This window comes from Solea senegalensis, linkage group LG10, assembly GCF_019176455.1.
Source record: "Solea senegalensis isolate Sse05_10M linkage group LG10, IFAPA_SoseM_1, whole genome shotgun sequence".
Taxonomy (NCBI): Eukaryota; Metazoa; Chordata; class Actinopteri; order Pleuronectiformes; family Soleidae; genus Solea; species Solea senegalensis.
The window spans coordinates 7,547,327-7,567,578 of NC_058030.1; the positions used below are offsets into that span (position 1 = coordinate 7,547,327).

General features: G+C 40.6%; 2 protein-coding genes across 8 annotated transcripts in view; both read left to right on the plus strand.

The window, feature by feature from the left end:
• The window catches only part of LOC122776380 (A-kinase anchor protein 13-like), a 49,582-nt gene extending 30,246 nt beyond the window's left edge, over window positions 1-19,336 (plus strand). The window contains exons 17-47 of one of the 4 annotated variants that reach the window (XM_044036885.1): window positions 208-267; window positions 457-637; window positions 1,114-1,228; window positions 2,062-2,104; window positions 2,366-2,477; window positions 2,701-2,863; window positions 3,100-3,167; window positions 4,081-4,138; window positions 4,576-4,750; window positions 5,277-5,413; window positions 5,516-5,662; window positions 6,296-6,405; window positions 6,990-7,133; window positions 7,465-7,590; window positions 7,704-7,821; window positions 9,107-9,227; window positions 10,166-10,296; window positions 10,410-10,486; window positions 10,576-10,642; window positions 11,389-11,503; window positions 11,796-11,878; window positions 11,955-12,146; window positions 12,247-12,402; window positions 13,371-13,441; window positions 14,504-14,548; window positions 14,995-15,045; window positions 15,126-15,320; window positions 15,431-15,712; window positions 16,177-16,296; window positions 16,422-16,647; window positions 16,890-19,336. In XM_044036885.1, coding sequence (XP_043892820.1) covers window positions 208-267; window positions 457-637; window positions 1,114-1,228; window positions 2,062-2,104; window positions 2,366-2,477; window positions 2,701-2,863; window positions 3,100-3,167; window positions 4,081-4,138; window positions 4,576-4,750; window positions 5,277-5,413; window positions 5,516-5,662; window positions 6,296-6,405; window positions 6,990-7,133; window positions 7,465-7,590; window positions 7,704-7,821; window positions 9,107-9,227; window positions 10,166-10,296; window positions 10,410-10,486; window positions 10,576-10,642; window positions 11,389-11,503; window positions 11,796-11,878; window positions 11,955-12,146; window positions 12,247-12,402; window positions 13,371-13,441; window positions 14,504-14,548; window positions 14,995-15,045; window positions 15,126-15,320; window positions 15,431-15,712; window positions 16,177-16,296; window positions 16,422-16,647; window positions 16,890-16,948 — 3,748 coding nt within the window. In that variant the 3' untranslated portion in view covers window positions 16,949-19,336. The remainder of the gene's footprint in view (window positions 1-207; window positions 268-456; window positions 638-1,113; window positions 1,229-2,061; window positions 2,105-2,365; window positions 2,478-2,700; window positions 2,864-3,099; window positions 3,168-4,080; window positions 4,139-4,575; window positions 4,751-5,276; window positions 5,414-5,515; window positions 5,663-6,295; window positions 6,406-6,989; window positions 7,134-7,464; window positions 7,591-7,703; window positions 7,822-9,106; window positions 9,228-10,165; window positions 10,297-10,409; window positions 10,487-10,575; window positions 10,643-11,388; window positions 11,504-11,795; window positions 11,879-11,954; window positions 12,147-12,246; window positions 12,403-13,370; window positions 13,442-14,503; window positions 14,549-14,994; window positions 15,046-15,125; window positions 15,321-15,430; window positions 15,713-16,176; window positions 16,297-16,421; window positions 16,648-16,889) is intronic. The other 3 variants (XM_044036886.1, XM_044036887.1, XM_044036888.1) reach the window with 3 other exon arrangements.
• LOC122776381 (receptor-type tyrosine-protein phosphatase zeta-like) overlaps window positions 1-20,252 on the plus strand; it is a 940,026-nt gene that overhangs the window by 729,422 nt on the left and 190,352 nt on the right. The window lies entirely within an intron of this gene.

Sequence of the window (20,252 nt, forward strand, 5' to 3'; positions counted from 1 at the left end):
CAAAACACCTGAACTTAACCCTCTGTGCACTTCTCAACCATCATGTCATTTCAGTAGATAGGGCCTTACTAAACAAAATGACACATCACTGTCATTGTGGCGACGTCATCATCATCATCATCATCATTATTAATCCCTTGTCAAACATCTAATTATTTCTTTGTTTCATCGTCCATTACCATCCGTCCTCCCTGCAACTTTCTCTAGTGTAAGCTGGTGTCCATCCAACCTACATCATCCTCATCAGGAGCAAACAGACAGCAGAAGGTAATATCCAATGGTCAATAACAATAAGCTGCTTCCACCTCTAGCTGGATGGAATCTGTCCTTCCATTACCACACATCGTCAACTCTAACTGGCGTGTAACACGAACATGTTCAAAATGCCCATAAATTACAGCTGCACAACACCATGGTCAAACCCTTCCACAGTATTTGTTGTGCTTTTACACACAGCTACAGTTTGGAGGGACTGGAGGTGCAGAGAGCAGGGTTCCAGACTCAATGTCCCAGGCTGGGTGACCAGGAAGAGAGGACAGCAGGGAGGAGTTTACACTTGGACAGCCATGAGAGAGGCTCGCTGGTCTCTCTCACCGAGGAGGAACAGGAGGGAGACGGCAGCAGCATTGATAGCCAGGTGTGTGTGTGTGTGTGTGTGGGTGTTGCTGTATTTATGTCAATGTAGAGTCTCATTCACCTCGGACATTGTTCTTTCATTGTACTTTTGAAGTTACATAGAAAACAACTCAACATGGATGCGTTTTACACTCTTGTTGCTCAAGGAAAGACAGGTGCTCCTTTTTGGATCAACTAAATATTTAATTTTTACAAAATCAGTGTGCAAAATCATGTTTTCCATTCAGTTCTTTTGAACACAAGTGTTTATAGAAAAAATAGGACGACATATGCAATTCAACATAATCATATTGTTAGTGTTTATATATCTGGGGATGAGACTCAACAATCAGCTATTTGTCTTTTCTTTTCATTTTGCAATCCGGTCTACTGCAGCTGTAAGTCTTAAAATGCATTTAGTAAAATACATTCATATAGATTGTTGTCAGTAACAGACTGGTGCACTTTTAACTGTTATTTTCCACGTGTGCTTTTAAGAAATCACATCAGGTTCTGTCAGTGACAACCAGCTGTCCTGCTATGTTCCATCAAAATCACCAAAATCTCACCAAATCCATCTCCATGGTTCCCATCAGTCACTATGATATTGAGGGTGAGTTCTACATTTTTGAGTCATTAACCTTTTTTTGTTTCATTTTGTCTCGTTGTTCCCTGCACTTTTAAGTCTCTTGTTTTATTGAACTTCCAGTTTCTCTTCTTACATTTTTCATCGTATCATCCCGTCTCTTAGTTCCGCTTCTTTTCACATGGCTCTATATTTCCTCTGGCAACATAATGCCCTGTAACTATTCTCGACAGTTGCTGCTGAGAATGTGTTTAATTCTCCCTGGAGCTACAGATTTCGCCAAATGCCATTAGCCTTGTCGTTCCTTGAGATGGTCGTGGACAAACATTATTGAGTCATACGATAAGATAAGGATACAATTATGAAATGATCTGTAGTTTCCTGTCTGTGTTCAGAGGCACTCAAAGCCTGGATTCGATTAACACTCTTCCTTTTTTAAAAAACCTAATTTAAAAGGTAAAGTTCAGGATTTTGAAGTGTGGTACTGACACCAAGTCAGTGCTGACTGCACTGCATCAAAAACCATGACACACAGGTGCTCACTATTACTTAAAACATGGCTGCCAGTACAAGCACTTGAGTAAAGGCTCACCCAATTAAATCTTTCTCAGCATCAGGTGCTGTCTACAAGTGATGAAAAGTTAGGCTGTAACCATTGAGCTCTCTCCCCCTCCCCTCTGTGCTCTTGCAAAAGCCACGTTCAACATTTTAGCTCTTTTCCTGTCACCGCTGCTTTTAATTTAAGTGGTTTTCACATAGTGAATTGAGGTTCTCGATGTTTGGCGGCGTAAATGATAGAAACAGTACCAACAGCACCCGTGTTGACCTGGTTTGACGATTGTTCTCTTTACTTCCCATAGAGAGCAGTTCATTCTCCAGCACTTCCGGCTCAGTGGACTGCAGGTACTTGTTCACGTCGTCTGTAATCTATAGCATGGCACTGTGTTTTTATATATATATATATATATATATATATATATATACGGACCAAAATATGTCGGCCTGCTCAACCTTTGCTGTATGCAGTGCAAGCATGCCAGAGCAACAGCATGAGGCCACTGCATTTGAAGTGAATGGATATGAATATTGATTTCATTGTATTTGATTGAGCCCAGGATAATAATTAGCTCACTGGCTTCATTTTAGCTCTGTGCTTTTTGTCAGTATTACAGAGGAGGATCCGGGCCCTCTGCGGAGCGACACCGAGGGAAAAGGAGGCCCTAAGATCAGGCGGACGTTCAGCTACATTCGTAGTAAGATGATCAAGAAAGGCAAGGTGAGAACCTCTGCACCAGCCTGGAGCAAAAAACATTCACTGTGGCCTGAAATGAGTTCCTCACAGAAATAAAGATGTCATGTCTTATGCTTGTCAATTATCTGACCTGCAGTCAATAGCACAATAGATAATATCCTTGTTTTTACTATTATGTGATTATCTGAGAATATGTTATTTGTCGTGACTCATATCCGTTTCTCTCTTCCTCTTTGATGTCTTCCAGGACAAAGAAAAGGAGAGAAGAGGTGAGAAGGAACAAGAGAGTAAAGAGAGAGAAAAGAAGAGTGCGAGTGGTCATCTCTTTGTCGCAGTCAGTCCGCCTCTTTCCACAGCCTGTCAGAACTGCACCAAACCTCTGCACAATAAGGACACTTTCCATTGCAACAGTATGTCTTCTCCTCTCTTTTATTTATTTTTAAATTATTGTGAATAAAAAAAAAGGCTTCTTTTCTGTGGCCAAAGTCACAGAGACTCAGAGGTGGCGTTAATAGTCGTCCTGAGAGGTCCAGTCACAAGTGGACAGCATTCTGTTCTCATTTCTCTTCTGTCTGTCATTGGACACATGAGACAAACCCAAAAAAGTGTTTGAATGTAATGATGAATCCTTGTTTGTTGTTTGCAGACTGTGGACTTCACGTCCATAAGAGCTGCAGAGAGAGTGTGTCTGTCTGTGCAAAAAGCAAAGCAAAGGTACGTCTGACACACTTTTGTGTCTTTGATTTTCACTTAGACAGAGGAATAAAGTTTGTCCTATGAAGACAGAGAGTTTAAATTAATTGACAACTGTTTTGATATTGGATTCATTGGTTTAAATGTTTGTTGTTTGAATAATTAAAGCAACTCCTGATTTTCAGCTTCTTACATGTGAATATCTGCCGGTTTATTTACTCCGTATAACAAAGAAATCAGCAGAGTAATTGTGGTTGGTGGACAAAACAAGACGTTTGAGAACATCAGTATTTCATGTAGGGAACACAGATCAACATTTTACAATAATAATAGACATATTAATCAATTATGAAAAAAAACTGTTAATACAGCCATAGTGAAGGTTTTTTGAAGTCTGGCTGTATTGTACTGACATCAAATCACTGAAAACTTTGACAAAAGGAAAACAACAGATTTAATGACTTAACTCAAGAGTTGCCTAATGAAATCTACTCTATTCAAGTCTACAATATCTTTTATAATATGTATGATGCTTTATCATGCTATTAGACAGCCTTTTCTGACTGGAACCTGATACTGTGCACAATAACCCATATAGAAAATCAAAGTACTTTTACATCAGTGTTTCTGATGTATTATCTCCTGTGAGTTCAAATGTTTTTGAATTCCTTTGGTTGGATTTACCCAAGTGACACGAACATACCAAATGAGGCAGCAGTAGACCATCAACTCATGTGTTCCATGTGTTGTGTCTTTGCTGGCAGCCATGTTTCCAGTGGAAGTAAACCAGCAGGGGGTGCTAAAAGGCTCACTGAGCACTGACTATGTGTCAGTACGTCATTGAACCACACCTCAGCAGAGTTATCCCCTCTTGAGTATTTCATGTAAACATCAATGCATGGTGTGTCATGTCAACATCTGTGTTTGTCTTCAGCAGCAGCCGCAGGTGCCAGATGTTTCTCCTGGGTCAGCTGGTAACGTGAGGAATAAATGTAAGAGCACAAAAAACAGTAAGGAACCAAGTACAGTAGGTGTTGCACTGACCGAGGCCTGCAACACCTCTGATTGCAGAAGGACCACAAAGCTATTTGGAATCTGGTCTTTGTTTGGCACATGTCATGAGTGAACCTGGCCATAAAACACACTCACATCTGTTATATAAAATGTTAAAAAAATGAACTGTAGATATGATTAGTGTTTGATCAATGACAAAAATGTGATATTAGACTTGCACATGAACATGAACCCAATGGTAGCTCAGTGGTAGAGCGGGTGTCTTTCATCTTGAAGTTTGTGTGTTCGATTCCTGTTTATATTACTCCAGGATTGAGAACTTTATAAGTTTGATCTGACAAAGACCTGCATGCCTCAACTAAGCAATTCTCCCAGTAGAGGACGTCCTTCATTTGACTCTGATCTTTCCGTTTAGCTACGTCTTCAGCATCCTCAATATCATCCTCATCCTCCTCCTCGTCACGTGAACGCTGGTCCACGGCAACCTCCCCGGATGACCAGATTGTGCTGATGTTTCCACGAAGACACCCCAGCATCTTCAACCCACACAGTAACCTGTCCAAGAGCATTTCCACCAGCAACATCGCAGGGTTAGTAAGCCGCTGTAAAGCTATTCTGTTCACTCACATTGCCCACATCTCTATCAGTCGGCATAGTGTGTTTGTGCACAAATCAGGTGGTTGGTGGTTCAATTCCTGGCTTCTTTTTTTTTTTTTAGAGCATCTATTGGTAAGATGAACCACAGATTGCCCAATTAATTGACTGTACTATGTGAAGGGTTAGATTATATGCAGTACTATACTGTAATGCTCAAGCCTGACTTGAATAAACCTGGTGTAATGGATAGAACCAACACAGCTTTCGCCAATAACATACATTTATTTATAAATGATTTTAAGCATTAATTTTTTTTCCTGAAAGCTGCATACATGTTTCCCGCATTTTGTTGATCCCGTGTCCTGTTAAAGCGATTGAGAAATCATTATAGCTTTGCTAAAAGAGACAGTGCTATACAGTCAGCTGTAATCTAAAGCACTTTGAGTCGTTGCCAAGACTAGAAAATAGCTTTATACTATAAATGCTATAAATTTATTGTTAATGTTTTGCCTCCTGTAGGTTAGATGAAGTTCCACTGAAAGGCCTGAAATTTTTATCTCAGTCCACCGAGGCTCTACATCCAGGGAATAAAGTCAATGCCTCAACTGAGTCTCTCCCTGATGAAGGTTGTCCCATCACACATGTGCACACAAACGGTAAATCAAGTGTTTTTTGTTTAGTTTTAACCAAGTTTATCAGTGAGACTCATCTAACAGCTGCCTCTCTCTCCTTCTCTCTTTATGTGTGCGTATGTGAAGACACTGAGGTGGTAGACAATCAGCTGATGGAAGAGTTCGAGTGTGACGTAAAAGATCTGGAAGCTGATTCTTGGAGCAGCACGGTGGATAAGAAGTTCTTGAAAACGTTAAAGAAAGATGAAATCAAGAGACAGGACGTCATCTATGGTAAAATATGTTCTGTGTGACTCATTCTAGTCATTTTAGCGACCGACAGCAGAACAAACAGACTCAAGAACAGTTACTTTCCGCTGTCCATCAGACTGCTAAATTCCAAATAACAATTTAGCAGACCCCCCCCCCGACACTATCTGTGCAATATTTAACTGTTTTTTATTTTCATTTTCATATTGCTGCTACAGTTTTCATTTTCATTCCTGTTTTTCTTTTTGCACTACTTTTATATATATTTATATACATAAAAACACTCACTTATTTATTTTTTTATTAACCACAGTTAGGCTGAAAAGTAGGATACATGTATAGACATTACAGTAAGATAAAAGACATTTCAATTCAATGCTATGTGTTGGTTTACTATCTGCTGCCAAGCAACGAAATTTCGTTGCCAGTTTTCACTGCTGTGTTTTCTGTGCAATGACAATAAAAGGAAGTCTAAGTCTAAAAGCTGTATGGACGTTGTGGACGAGGACATGGGGACAGGTGTTGTAACAGAATAGGGCACTATGGAGGCAGATGATCTGCTGTGGCGACCCCTAAAGGGAGAAGCTGACAGAAGAAGAAGATGTAAAAGCTATTGTCGTGTTCATATATGTTGACATAAGTGTTTTCTCTCCACAGAGTTGTACCAGACAGAGTTCCACCATGTGAGGACACTGAAAATCATGTCTGAAGTCTACTCTAAGGGCCTTCAGAAGGAGGTTCAACTCGAGACTGAGACTCTGGAAAAGGTGAATATTAATGGCTAATAAAAAGAAACAATAGTTAATAGTGATACATCTAATAAATTCCACAGAATATCTATTTACTGTGTATATGATGGGCAAATGCTTTGAGGTTCCCAGTTGCTGCACGATATGTGGTTTAGGAATCCCATTGTGCAATTGGGCAAAAGTCACATTGTGGTGACATGCAGGGTAGAGTGAGGGTCTATTAGATGAAACCAGTGTTAGGTCAAAGTTCATTCACGCAAAACCTATATTGTTGTTCTTCCACATCCAATCCCATATGACACACTGTAGGTCATATTTAACTCTTTTTCTCTATTCCCGGAGTTTGCTATTGTTCCCAGCCAACCAGCAGAGCATGACAACTTGAAAATGAGCAAGAAATGTGTTGTCAAACTTTAAAATACTCCATCAAGTAATAATGAAAAGTTTAATGCTCATCAGCCCTTTACCATACTTTTACATTCTCCTTCACAGTGATTTTAGAATGATAAAGTCTTTCAGAATGGCACAATTCAAGTCATCTGCTGGAAAGTCCTGTATTTTGATCATCATTGAATTATAATCTTTTGATTCTTTTTTTGTAGATTTTTCCCGTTTTGGACGACTTGCTGCACATACACACGGAGTTCCTCCTCAAACTCCTGGAGACGAAGAGAGCTTCATCGGGTCAAGGACAAAATAGGAACACGACCTTGATCTGCCACATTGGGGACATCCTGGTCAATCAGGTGATCAGAGGACGGGCACAAAACATCAGTTGTATTTCGTAACTGTATTATTGTTATTATTACAACAGAGAGTGATTATATGAACTCCCGATCTCCATTCACTACTTAGTTGCAATTACAGAAATTACATCTGCAATCTCTACTAACTGCCTGTGAATCAGCATGTGAATGTAGATTCTGTCAATGTGCCTATGTGCTCTCCACATTTATTCTTTGACCTCCTCAAACATGTGTTTACTGATGGCGTAAAGTTTAATATTATGTAATCGCAGGAGAGCCATTGGTGTGAATGTCTTTTTCCTCCTTGTTTGATTGTTGTTTTCACGTTTAGTTTTCAGACAGCAGTGCCAATCGTATGAAAAAAGCCTATGGAAGGTTCTGCAGTCGCCACCATGAAGCCGTTAATCTCTACAAAGACCTGCATGCTAAAGACAAACGCTTCCAGGCTTTCATTAAGGTCAGCTCTCGTGCACTTCAGTGTATTGAGCTATTGTGACTGAATCTGGTAGTGGTTATCCTCCGTGTAAAGTAAAACTGAGTTCACCTTAGTGTGTCTCTGTGTTTGTGTAGAAGACGATGAGCAGCAGCATTGTGCGGAGGCTCAGTATTCCAGAGTGCATTTTGTTGGTCACGCAGAGGATCACCAAATATCCTGTTCTGATCCAGAGGATTCTCCAGCACACTAAAGGTGAGGTCAGAAACATGCCCTGAAAGTCTCCACTGTCCTCCGGTGAAATTGGACCACCAAATGCTTATTTAAAGCTGACGTAGGCAGGACTTTTTGGCATTAATAATTGATAATTCCATATAACATTACAAGTTTATGCAGATCAAGCGATTGGAGAGAAGAAAACACTTCTGCCTCTCCTCTAGACTCTGTTAACAGCCCTGGAGAAATCTGGCACATGACGGCATTTAATCATTCTGTTACCAATCCTGTCGTCGCTGACAGGATTTGGCATGCATACTTCTTATTATTGATACTAGAAAAATACAAAACTATGGACTGGCGATCTGTCCAGGGTGTGACCCCATGTGACACTCATGTGGAGGATAAAGTGGTAGAAGACGGATGGATGGGTACCGGAAAGCAGACGTGTCATTTCGGTAGCTCTCAGGACTTTCTACAGAACGACCGTCCAATCACAGACAAGATTCACCAGCGCGTCACACGTTTGTGATGTCAGCTTCTCAGTACTGTAATCCCTAAACGGTTGAATAACTGCCAGATATCGAAAGTGGTCTTGGAAAAAGGGGCAGAAGCACTCACTCACTGATACTTTTCTGACAATTCTACAGCCATAAAATCAATATAAATCCAGGTGGCCTGATTATCTTGATGGTCATAAGAGGTTTAAGAGAGAACCGAAGCTCCTATTGGTTGTGCTGCTATTATAAAATTGTTAACACCTGCGTATGGTCAATAAATCAATCTGAAAGAAAAAAAAAGGGGGAGTCAGATAATGAATGAGAGAAAATGCACAATACAAAATAATTATTTCATTTTAATGACCTCGAAATGAAGTCCACTATATTCACACGATCCTGTAAAACTACAGCTTGCTGTGCTAACTCTCTGCTTAATAATTGAGTGTATAATCCATCCATCCCTCTTCTACCACTTTATCCACTTATAGAGACAAACAACCATCCACTCTCACTCTCACACTGCTATGGTCAATTTAAAGTTTTCAAATTGCCCAAGCCCCATATTGCATGTTTTTGGAGTGTGGGAGAAAACCGGAGAACCCGGAGAAAAACCCCACACACACACACACAGAAGAGAACATGCAGAAAGAGCCTTGTACTAACCTGGGCACAAACCCGCGTCTTCTTGCTGCTAGAGCAAGAGTTGAGTGTATAATATAAGGGCAAAATGTTGACCCACAGCATTAATAAGAAACAGGACTAGGGTGACTATGACAGTGTTGGTGTTGAATATTTTTAAATGTGGAAACTTTGTGCTCTTACAGACTCGCATGCAGATCACAGCGACGTGTGTGAATCCCTGCGCTGTGTAAAGGAGCTTATCTCGGCTGTGGATAGTAAAGTGAACGAACACGATAAGAAGCGCAGACTGAGAGAGGTCCACAGGTACATACGTCTGTACACTGCGTCTTACAGTGAATTAACAATGAACCCATCACTTTGTTTTTTATATTTTGTACTTTTTCTGTCAATCCACACACAATATGCCATAAAGACAAACCAAAAACATTCTAAGATGACTGGTTATGGAAGTAAATTCCCCCGTGATTCCTAACCCTTCAACAAGGTCAGCCAGTTACCAAAGGAGTCATGATCTAAAACCAATATTATTAGTCTTTGAATAATGTAGTTATTCTAATATAATATAAGAGTTACAGTTTGTTAGTTGGTTTATTTCAGGTATACACAAATACATGCAGACACATTTCTGTTGATGCATATTAAACACACATTCTTATAAATAAATATGTTTAAGTATTTTTTGTTACCTGTCAGCGTGGGTTAGGGTAAAAAAAGAAAAATACATTTATCTCCAGATAAAATGTTGCAATGTCTTCATATGTCTATTAACAGTCTTTTTTAAATGTTGTTTTAAGTTTGAAAAGTGAATTAGTTCCTCTGCAGATGTTTCACAGATCCACACCCTTATATAAAAAAAACATTTATCTTCCTAATGCATTACTTGTTTTATTATAAATAGAATAGGTGATTATTCTTACAGCCCAATATTCAGCTCTTGTGCTGAACCACACAGTAGTGGACATGGTATTTGAGTTGGTGGTTAGTCAGAGCTGCTATTCTTGAATATTGGGGTGTGTTGTGTAGAATTTCTCCTCAGTGTCATGAATGTAACACATTTTTCAGCAGTTGATATCACACATTCATGTAGCTTCTACAGGACAGGAGACTATAGCGTTGTTTACGCTCTCAAAGCTTGTGGCGAGTCGACCTTAATTTCTCTAAGCAGAAAAGTAAAAGGAATTTTTGCGTCTGGAACTCTTCCCTGTGCCTTAATGTGATCCTGAGTTGTCTGTGATTTCCAGTCGCACTGACAGTAAGTCCATCATGAGGATGAAGAGTGGTCAGATGTTTGCTAAAGAGGACCTGATCAGAGGGAGGAAGCTGCTGCATGACGGAGCCGTGCAGCTGAAAAACTCCGCTGGACGACTCAAAGGTCCGTAGTCATTCTGGTCTTAACACAAACAGTTGTTGCTTTGGTTTGCCATGAAAACCAACAAGTGTGTTTTCTAATCTATTTTTATCCATCTTGGTCTCTCTGTGTTGCAGATGTCCAGGCGATGCTCCTCTCTGATGTGTTAGTCTTTCTTCAGGAGAAGGACCAGAAATATGTCTTTGCTTCTTTGGTCAGTGGTACAGTATATTGCAGTGTCATAGAAATAAACATTGTATGCTGAGTCTGTCCTCACACCGACATGAACCTCTCTCTCCCCAGGACCAGCGCTCTACAGTCATCTCTTTACAGAACCTGATTGTTAGAGAAGTGGCTAATGAAGAGCGAGGTCAGTTTTGGTTTCATTCTTTTTCTGTGCACAGCATGATGTCAGTGCATAGAATTGAATACAACAGCAGTCCCGTTTCTGATTCATTTCAAGAGTGCTCTTTAAATGCAGAGCAAAGACCAGAGGTTCAAAAGTTATTTTCTGGCTTTTTATATAGTAAATGATATTTATGGAACGTTTTCATTCATTTATTTTATACCTGAAAATTAGGAACCATTGTGTATTTACTGTCTTGGATTGAGCCTTTTATATTACACAGGGAGTGTGTCCTCTTCCATGTTGTACCCTAAAATGGAGAAATCAAACACTGGCTCTAGGGAAGGCTTTTCATGTGTTATGCTACTTGAAGGCCAAGGTTATTTCTCAAATTCACTAACACTAGTACACAACCCGTTCAATATGTGCCTGTTCACACATGAGAGGCATACAACGACACATGCATGTGAGATTAGGTGAATAATGTCAAAGATGGGCTGCATGAGTGGCTTTTAAAATGTCTTTGATGTCTGCTTCTTTCGTCAAACTTGCGCACTGCACTTACTCGTGCCCGAAGACACCTGTCAAGTTTGAAATCAATCGGACCATCGGTTCGAGAGATATGCGAATACAGACAGACGGACGTTCCTGCAATTTATAGATAGTCCTCTGCACCGGTTTGTTAAACTTGAAGGAGCTGTGTTATTTTTTTTAGGCTGAATTTTCACACTGACTGTGATGAATTGATGTGAAACGTTTGTGCCCTGCAGGTCTCTTTCTGATCACAGCCGGTACAGACAGACCAGAGATGGTGGAGGTGTTAGCCAGCAGCAAGGAGGAGCGCAACATATGGATGGCCATCATACAGGATGCCATGCACTGCATGTGAGGACCACACACACACACACACACACAAGACTCTTTGATGATTTGATTGATTTTTATCTGTGTTTTTTGGTTTGCCTGACCTAAAAGAAAAGGTAAATGTCTTGAGTACAGGGGAACGAATCACGATTAAGTCTTGATTATGAGTGATTCAATGATTAAAAAGAGAACATACTGTATTTAATGGTCAGTAAATAACTATTTACTTTAACCCTGGCATGGATTACTGGATAGAGAATGGACTTAAATGATACTTGAACATCACAGTGGGTGTTTATGTGTGTGTGGACAGGGAGAAAGACGACGACGACGGAGTTCCCAGTGAGACAGAAGAAGACAGGAAGCAGCAGGAGAACAGAGCAAAGGAGATCCGAGGTAACTGTCAACAACATTGTGTTGTCATAGGCTGTTGTGTTGGACATGTCAGGAATCCGTTTGTGTTTTATTCCAGAGCTTCTGCGAAGGAAAGATGAGCAGATCGTCTCTTTATTAGAAGAAAAGGTCCTGATTTTCAGAGATCTGAGCACCTGTAATCCTGCTCCAGAGGACACAAACCCACCAGTCCGACAGCGAATGTTATTCAGGGCCACACCTGATTATGTCACAAAGGGGGAACCAATCATAAAGGACGCCTTGACAGAATGTGAGCAGTGCTTGTGTCGTATTTTGTGCGGTTTTGGGTTTGTGGGTCTGTCAGCAATGAAAGATTAAAGCTGTATATGCTTCTGTCCTTTGGCCTCCAGTGGAAAACCTCCGTGATTTGGTCGACACTGGTGTCAGTGGAGCAGGCTGCAGTGTTCCACCTGGTCTGACAGGTGGCAGTGTGGGACCAGTCTGTCTGCCCCGAAGAGCTGAGACATTTGGAGGCTTTGACAGTCATCAGATGAACAGCAGCAAAAGTAAGACACACACACACACACACACATACACACACACAATAGTACAGGATCAGGGGTTGTTTTGGAAAAGGGTTTTATGCTTTGGAATTGCTCCATCACACAGCAGGGTAAAATAGTATTATCCTTGCTTTTCAGTTTCTCCTGACACAATAACAGTGGTGATTGATCACCTAAATAACCTTTAAAGGGATAGTTCAGATTATATTTCAAGTGATGGTCATGCAGGCTCCCCTAATACAATCTATTTCAGCTTAAGGGTACGACTGTCTTGCGAAATGTGAAAAACTGTTCTCTCCTTCACACCTGTCTGTTGTCTGTTGAAAAAAATTATTCAAAAATTGTGAATGACATGGGCGTTGTTGGTGTATTTACTACTACTCGTGTTTACTTAAGCCGCAAAGTCACAGTAGTATCAGAGGCAACGGTGAATCAACTTTTTTCCTTGTAAGGGGTGTGGTGGTTGGAAAAAAAAAGAATAGATAGAGAAATGTCAAAGGCCAGGAATACTGCAGGATACAGGATAGGGTGTTAGAATAGTGGCACTGGGCTGTATATGTAAGGATAGGCGTGCAGGATGTAAGATAAGATGCAGAGTTTGGTTAAATGTTGACTGAGTTTTGGGTGTTTATGTCCTGTCCAGATGGAGGTAAGGTAGGAACATTTGGGGACAAGATGGTCCAAGAGCCAATGCCATCTGATTGTTAACACACCCACATTTACGGCTTGTTCAAAACACAGGAGCAATACACACACACACACACACACACACACACACACACACACACACACACACACACAATGTTGTAATCATGCCAAAGATATTCTTAGAAACCTTTGACGAACAGAGGCTGATCTGAACTGCATCTGTGCTCCACTTCTGTTTGCACTCAAGTCTGTGACACGTCACATATGTCTTCATCGAGTACCTCTGCTGTTACTCCATCTTCTCCTCTCTTCTGTGTTCTCAGATGGAGAAAAGGAAGAGGCAGATGAGTCGCTGGATCTCCGCAGGACTGAGTCAGACAGTGTGTTAAAGAAGGTTTGTGTGTGTTGATGTCATTGCTTCCACAATGCTTTCACCAAGACATTTCATTCCCTTATCTGAGTGTAAAAACCCGGTTGGTCTTTACACGATTTGTGTTAAACGGCTAAACGCACATTGCACAATTAAATAACACAGCTGACTGCGCTCTGCTCGCGCCCCGTGTGCTGAGAAGCAGCCAGGGACAGGCAGGCATGAGCTCAGTGAAAACACAGTGGAAGTGCAGTATATCGTGGAAAACAGATTTTAGCCGCAAAGGGCTCACCTAATAATAAGAAACGCTCGTATAAATCTATGATATCTCGCCTTTATCTCACCATTCAACAGCCTCTGCAACTGGTAGATAAAGGTTGTGTGAAAATCAATGATTTTACGTCACAGCACACAGAGTTATTGAACTTGATAGTAATGTTATTTCGTAACTTAGGTGTTTGAAACACTGAGTTTGGATCTAGAATTAGACATTTTTGCTCACACACCAATTAGCGATGGTGAATTTGACCTCTGCATTTAACCCATCGTTATTACACACCAGCAGTGAACCTACACAAGCTCCGGGGAGCAATGGGGGATTGGGTGCCTTGCTTAGGGGCACCCAGCCATTGACCTGTCCTGGGATTGAACCAGCGACCTTGCGGTTACGAGCCCAATTCCTTTCCTGAGAGTGAGCAGTTTACATACTTGAAACGTGAAATGATGTGGTCAACATATTAAGGTATTATAGACTGATGCAGATATGGGTTTTATAAGGTTAGCCTTTTGTCAAGTGGGTAAAATCTGTCTTCTGTCCATCCTTCTGCAATTTTTCTAGTTCTTTTAACAAGAAACATAACCTTAGAGGCCTTGTAGCTCACTTGATCGGGCAGGTGCCTCATAAACTGAAGTCACAGTCCACCTCCGGACATGTCTGCCGTTCTTTTTGCCCCCTCATGCCTATAATCTGTCCTCTTAATTAGAAATAAAAATATCACAAATGTTTTTTGTTTTTTTTGTTTTTTTTAAATGAACTTACTAAGATTAATATGCTCTGTGTGTGTGTGTGTGTGTGTGTGTGTGTAGGGAGCGACTGCCAGCCTACAGATGTTGCTTAAGAGAAACAATGGGGTAAGTACGTGAGCTGCTTCTTTCAGCCCCATGATCCTCTATGTCCTAGTGTGACACAAGCTGCTCTTAGACTTACATGTGCTGAAGTCTGGATGAAAAAAAAAAAAAAAATGCTCCAGACATTTTCGGAAACTTCTCCTGCCAGCTCCTTTGGAGTCAAATCTCTGTGGGGCACATGGGCTTTGAATGAACTCATGTGTGAACACAGCAGCAGGAAAGGCTGTGGATAATTCATAGAAATTAAATGTGTGAGTGAGCGAGTGAGTCCTGCCTCCTGTATCTTCTGGCAGGGTATATGTACATGTCATTAGAGAACGCACAGACTTGATTCTCCGGATGTTGTCCAAAGTTCACGTGTGAAAACAGTCACCCCTTCATGTTGAAATCGTTAAAACTGTCTTTTCTAAACGCTCAAAAAGTGGCACTAAGAGTTGTTTTTTCTCCAGCAGCTCCATGACAGTGTGACATATCTTCACAACCTACTGGTTTCACTGCAGGTACTTAAACAACACCTTTAGGTCCTTTTTCACTTTGCTGTCGTTGCATATCAATCCAGACGTTGCTCTTTTGCCTCCAGGCTGTCGTGGTGCAGCAGGACTCTTTTGTGGAGGACCAGCGGCAGGCCCTGGAAGACCGGCTGTCCACCGTCTCCTCCAAACACTCGTCATCTTCCTCCCTCTCTTCCTTGTCCTCCTCCCGCCCCTCCTCACTCATTGAACAGGAGAAACACAGGAGTTTGGAGATACAGCGTCAGGAAGCGGCCAGCTTACAGGTTCACCCAGTCCACCTTCTTTTCTCGCCATCACTCTTGGCTGCAGAATCTTGAGAGAAAGAGTTCTATTTATACAAGTATTGTTTATACATCTCTTTGCTTGGTTTCAGAAACAACAGGCTTCACACCAGGAAGAAAAGAGGAGGAAAGAGAAGGAATGGGAGCTAAAGGAGAAATGTTTGGCAGAGCGGGAAAAGAGACTACTGGAAGAGGAAGAGGAGACGAGAAGGAGAAACCATGAGCTGCTGGAGGAGAGAGAGATGCTGCAGAGGAGGAAGGAGGAGTACCAGAGAGAGATGGGGTGGCTGAGGGAGGCCCAGAGAAGGCTGGAGAGGGACGAGGAAGTCCTGAGGAGAGATACAGAGAAACTGGAGGCTGTGAGAAAAGACAAGGTTAGAGTCGGAACAACTTTCTCCTCTTACAGAGTCGGAACAGATTCCAGCATTATGATGGAGCTTTAACTCAGGAAAAAATATTAGTTATTCATCATTATTATTATTATTATTATTATTAGTCCAGTTCTTTTTGATTTACTCTTCTATCATCAGCAGGAGCAGAGATACAGCTCCTCTCAGCCCCTGGTCCTCTCTCCTAGTCCCAGGTCCCCCTCTGTGATAACACCTGCTGTCTTGCTGACACAGATTTAAGTGGCTTAAATCTGCATTTCCTAGTGTCCCCCCGCTGACAGCCATATGTCTCAGGCTGAAAAAGTCAGCCTGTTAACTTATTCTCGATTGTGGAGCAAAGTCAGACCGCTGCAGATAGTGATTTGTCATTTCAGTTTAGAGTTCACTAACCCTAACCCAGGAACAGGTATTTCTGGCTTCATAAACTGTGACTCAATGTCTTTTTCCAGCTGGAGATGTTTCAGAAGTTCCAGCGAACTTCCTCCACCAATTCTGAAGACTCCAAAAGGTGCCACAGCTCTGAGTCTCTGGATCTGGACTTAAAAGATGCCTCTGATGAGACAAAGGAGGTAATAGAAATCACTGAAGACAATGGGGAGGAGGTGTATTTGTACAGCTACAATGTAGTGAGCTACTCGTGTCATGAGTTAATCCTCTGCAGTGAAACAATTCTCATTTACTGGATTATCTACAGGTGGAGTTATCATCCTCGGCGCCGACCAAAGAACCTTTCCTCCGCATCGGATCCAAGAGGATGGGCAAAAACTTCAACCCTTTTTCCTTATCCTCCTCATCTAAGGCTCAAGGAGCAGAGAAGTCCCAGGATTCCCAGCTCTCCACCAAACTGCTGCAACTGGCTAAACCCAAAGAGAAGAAAGACAAGAAGAAGAAGGGGAAAAAGGAGGAGCACACACAGACGGGTATGAATACATTAACGGGTTCTCCGGGTTCCCTCACCTGGAATATAATCTTTTGGTAGATAAGGGGGAATAATGAAGTGAATACGTTTTATTTATTTTATATTAATTGCAAAATATCATACTTTCTGAATTGAATTGTTTTATTATACAATGTTGTGTGTGACTGTTTCCCTGAACTACAGAAAACACAAAAAAATGAAAACAATGTTTTTCCAAACGTCGCCGTCTTTGTGTCTCCTTAGAAAACAAGGTTACGATGATGTCAGATCCTCCGAATGATGAAGACATCTTCTTCTGCTGAGTACCTGGACGGCGCACACAGAATGACCTTTTGGCCTGCCTGAGGAACCAGATGACTGCCAGTGCCAGAATGAGGAGGCAGAGTGCTCTCTCTGGACTCTACCTGGGCACTACCTGTCAGACTGGAATATGTCTGGAGTGGATTCCCAGGACCTCAGACTGTATGTGCATGTGACCCCAAATATACAAAGAAAACAGTGCCAAATCTCAACATACATTATCTTAAGGCACTTTACATAATAATGAATAAGCACTTGGCGACAGTGGAGAGAAAAATCTCCGATCAGATTGGCACACACGTCGATCATATGTGAAGTGTCTGTAATGTCTGGAGATGATGATGATGATGATGATGTGGTGATAATGTGTTGCCAAGCTGGGCTAAGTTGCACGCTTGAGCCTGTACCACACCAGCAGTGCAGTTTCCCCCCATTTAATGACTCTGCTCGTGCAAGGGGGAGGTAAAGGGAGAGAATTGTGGAGGAAAAAGGCATGGTATACACAGACAGTAATGCACCGGACACCAAAAATGACAAAAAGCAAAAACCTCTGTTTAATTTCAGCATCCTCCTTATTAAGCCAAATATGCTGTGTTTCTTTTTCTTCTGCACACGCCCTGAAACTCATATTCCTCCCCTCTTATCCAGGCACAGAAATAATTTATAAGTTCTTGTTTGCACTGCATTGATTTTCTCCTCCTGTTCTCTGCAGTAAAAAAAAAAAGAAAAAAGATGCACACTGTCTCTGAAGAGTAATACTTCAGTCTATTGTGTCATTTCCTGCATTGATCTGCTGAGAGGAACTGACTTATCATGAAAGTGAAAGCACAGCAGCCCGATGCTAAACCACCACAGCTTTCTCCTCACTGCCCTTCCTCTAAATGCCATTTAGTGGAAGGGAATAATGTCTCCTCCTCCTCCTCAGTCCTCAGATTCAGAAGCAGTCAAACCAAAAGGGCGACGTTTCTTTGCACTTTCACATCCCTGCAGCCACTTTCTGCAACAGCAGTATAAAAAGAACTGTTATTGCATATGAACTGTGCCTTAATTTGCTTCTTCTAAAACAAGAGAGCTCTCATGATTCATTTTTTTGTTTCATGATAAGCTAGGTCATTATAAATGACAAAAAAAAAAAATCCCTTTCCTTAGCCATTGTTACCATTTCCCTCCCTCCCTCCCGACATCACACGCTGATCAAAAACGCTTTAAGAAGGGGAGGAGCATTTGTTCACAGCTTCTCATGGGCAAATAGGACCACCACTTTTGTGCAGTGCTGGCTCCTGTGGCCCAAAACCGCAGTAGCGGTAATTTTCTGAATGTAGAGCGATTTAACACAAACTTTAACCAAAGTATTTCACTGGCTGCAGCTTTAAGCTTCAATTTTTTATTGTATTTTCTAAATCACTTTTAAAAGGATTTTAAACCATTAATTGGTGGGGATTTAAAGACTTTATTTTGTGCTGGGCTGGGTCCTCCTTGATGATTTCACTTGGGAGAAAAGGGAAAGCCTATGTGTTACGGTCGATTCTTGCAAGTGAGGGCATGTATGTGTTCGTGGAACATGGATGCAACTTTGCATTTTGGAATTTTAGGAATTTGAATTGTGGCAATCTTTGCTGTGGCAATCTCAAGTTTGGGAGCATATTAACTCGTTGACTATGGTGAATATTGAACAGCAGTTTACATACAAAACCTTGTTGTCTGTAGCCTGACCTCATCCTTTAAAAGATACATGTAGCACATGTAGGAGCATTACTTAATGGTCCCTCTTCTTTACGTTTTATTGATAAAGAAATGAATGAATGTAAAAAAAACAGCACTTCACTGTGCAAAAAAAAGCTAGTTGGGATTCCAGTCAGGCTGAAATATTTTAGTCTAACTGGCTATTTTTTTTTTCCTTTTATGTATATGCAAAAGATAAATTGTGGAAGTTGTCACGAAAAGACAACAAGCACCACAAACATTGAGGAGAAATAAACTCAATATTTGATGATCATTGTGTTGAATGGTTAAAATGAGAAGTAAAACCCACAGTTTTCGGTTTACTGAGTGTGCACTAGAGTTTTATTAAAATTGTTCACAAGGGATTTTCAAAAGCCACATTACAGCCCTTTACAGTTTTTGCACTGTATGTCAAAGATGTATTATATATTTGTACTTAAAACACAAGGTACAAATTTAAATTTCACGTTTAATGTTAAACAAAGGGCAAATCAACTCTTGTAAATATTTTTGTGTAAAAAATATGACCTTTCAAAAGTATTGATGACTGGATTTTATTGTGGATGTTTGTTGTTTTTCCTTTTTAAATAAAACTTTATTTATCTGTCCTCTTCCTGTTTTGGAATGTACAGTAATGTTCTCTCTTAAATAAATAAGTACGGAGTTTATCAAGTGTGAATGAATTGTGAATAAGGATTGAAAATGATCTGATTAGAAGACTCCTCGTGTCCTGAAGTGGTCTTGAGCAGCAGCAAATACTGTGTCATGAATTAAAAGTTATTTCCTGTTTGTTTTTTACATAGAGGCATTGTGCATATACTGTGCATATTTACTATTATTGTAAAATGAACATGAATGCTTTTGAAAAGGTGGCTTGTGACATCATGAATTAGGATCATTCTGGGTCCCAAAGCTGCTCAATGATATTGCTCACCATTTAAAAGTGTTTGTTTTGATATATAGTTCACAAAAAAGTCTTCATGATGTAAAATGTATATGTAAATAACAAAAACACAGAGGTGCAATAGAATCAAAACATGTTATTGATAAAAAACAAAGTAAAATTGTCATTTAAAGACTGGACGTGATTATTTAAAGTTAAAAGTTGAATTTAATACATTTAACAATGTGATAAATGTAACCTAATGTGTTATGAATATTATAATTATTATTATGAAAATATTGTAGACAGGCAGTTTTCATTATTGATTTAAAGTAAGTGTAGGGCCACAGGACATTAACTTGGGGGGCCGCGAGTTTGAGACCCAAGTGTGTCTGGGAACTGCAGTGGTCTTTGCATACCAGAAAGTATAGAATTCCGTGTGTTGTACATATTGAATTCTACGGAAGAGGATTATGTCCACATGTGAAATGTATTTGGAAGCAAAATTCTGAGATTCAAGTCAGAATTCTAAGAAAAAGACAGAATTGGGAAGAAGTAAGAATTCTGATTAAAAAAATGACAACTCTGGCTTTAATAAATTAAATTACAGCATTGAAAAATCTGAATTCTAAATTTAATCTCAGAAATCAGACTGCTTTCCAATTTGTATTTCAATTTTCAAATTTGGCCACAATCCGTAG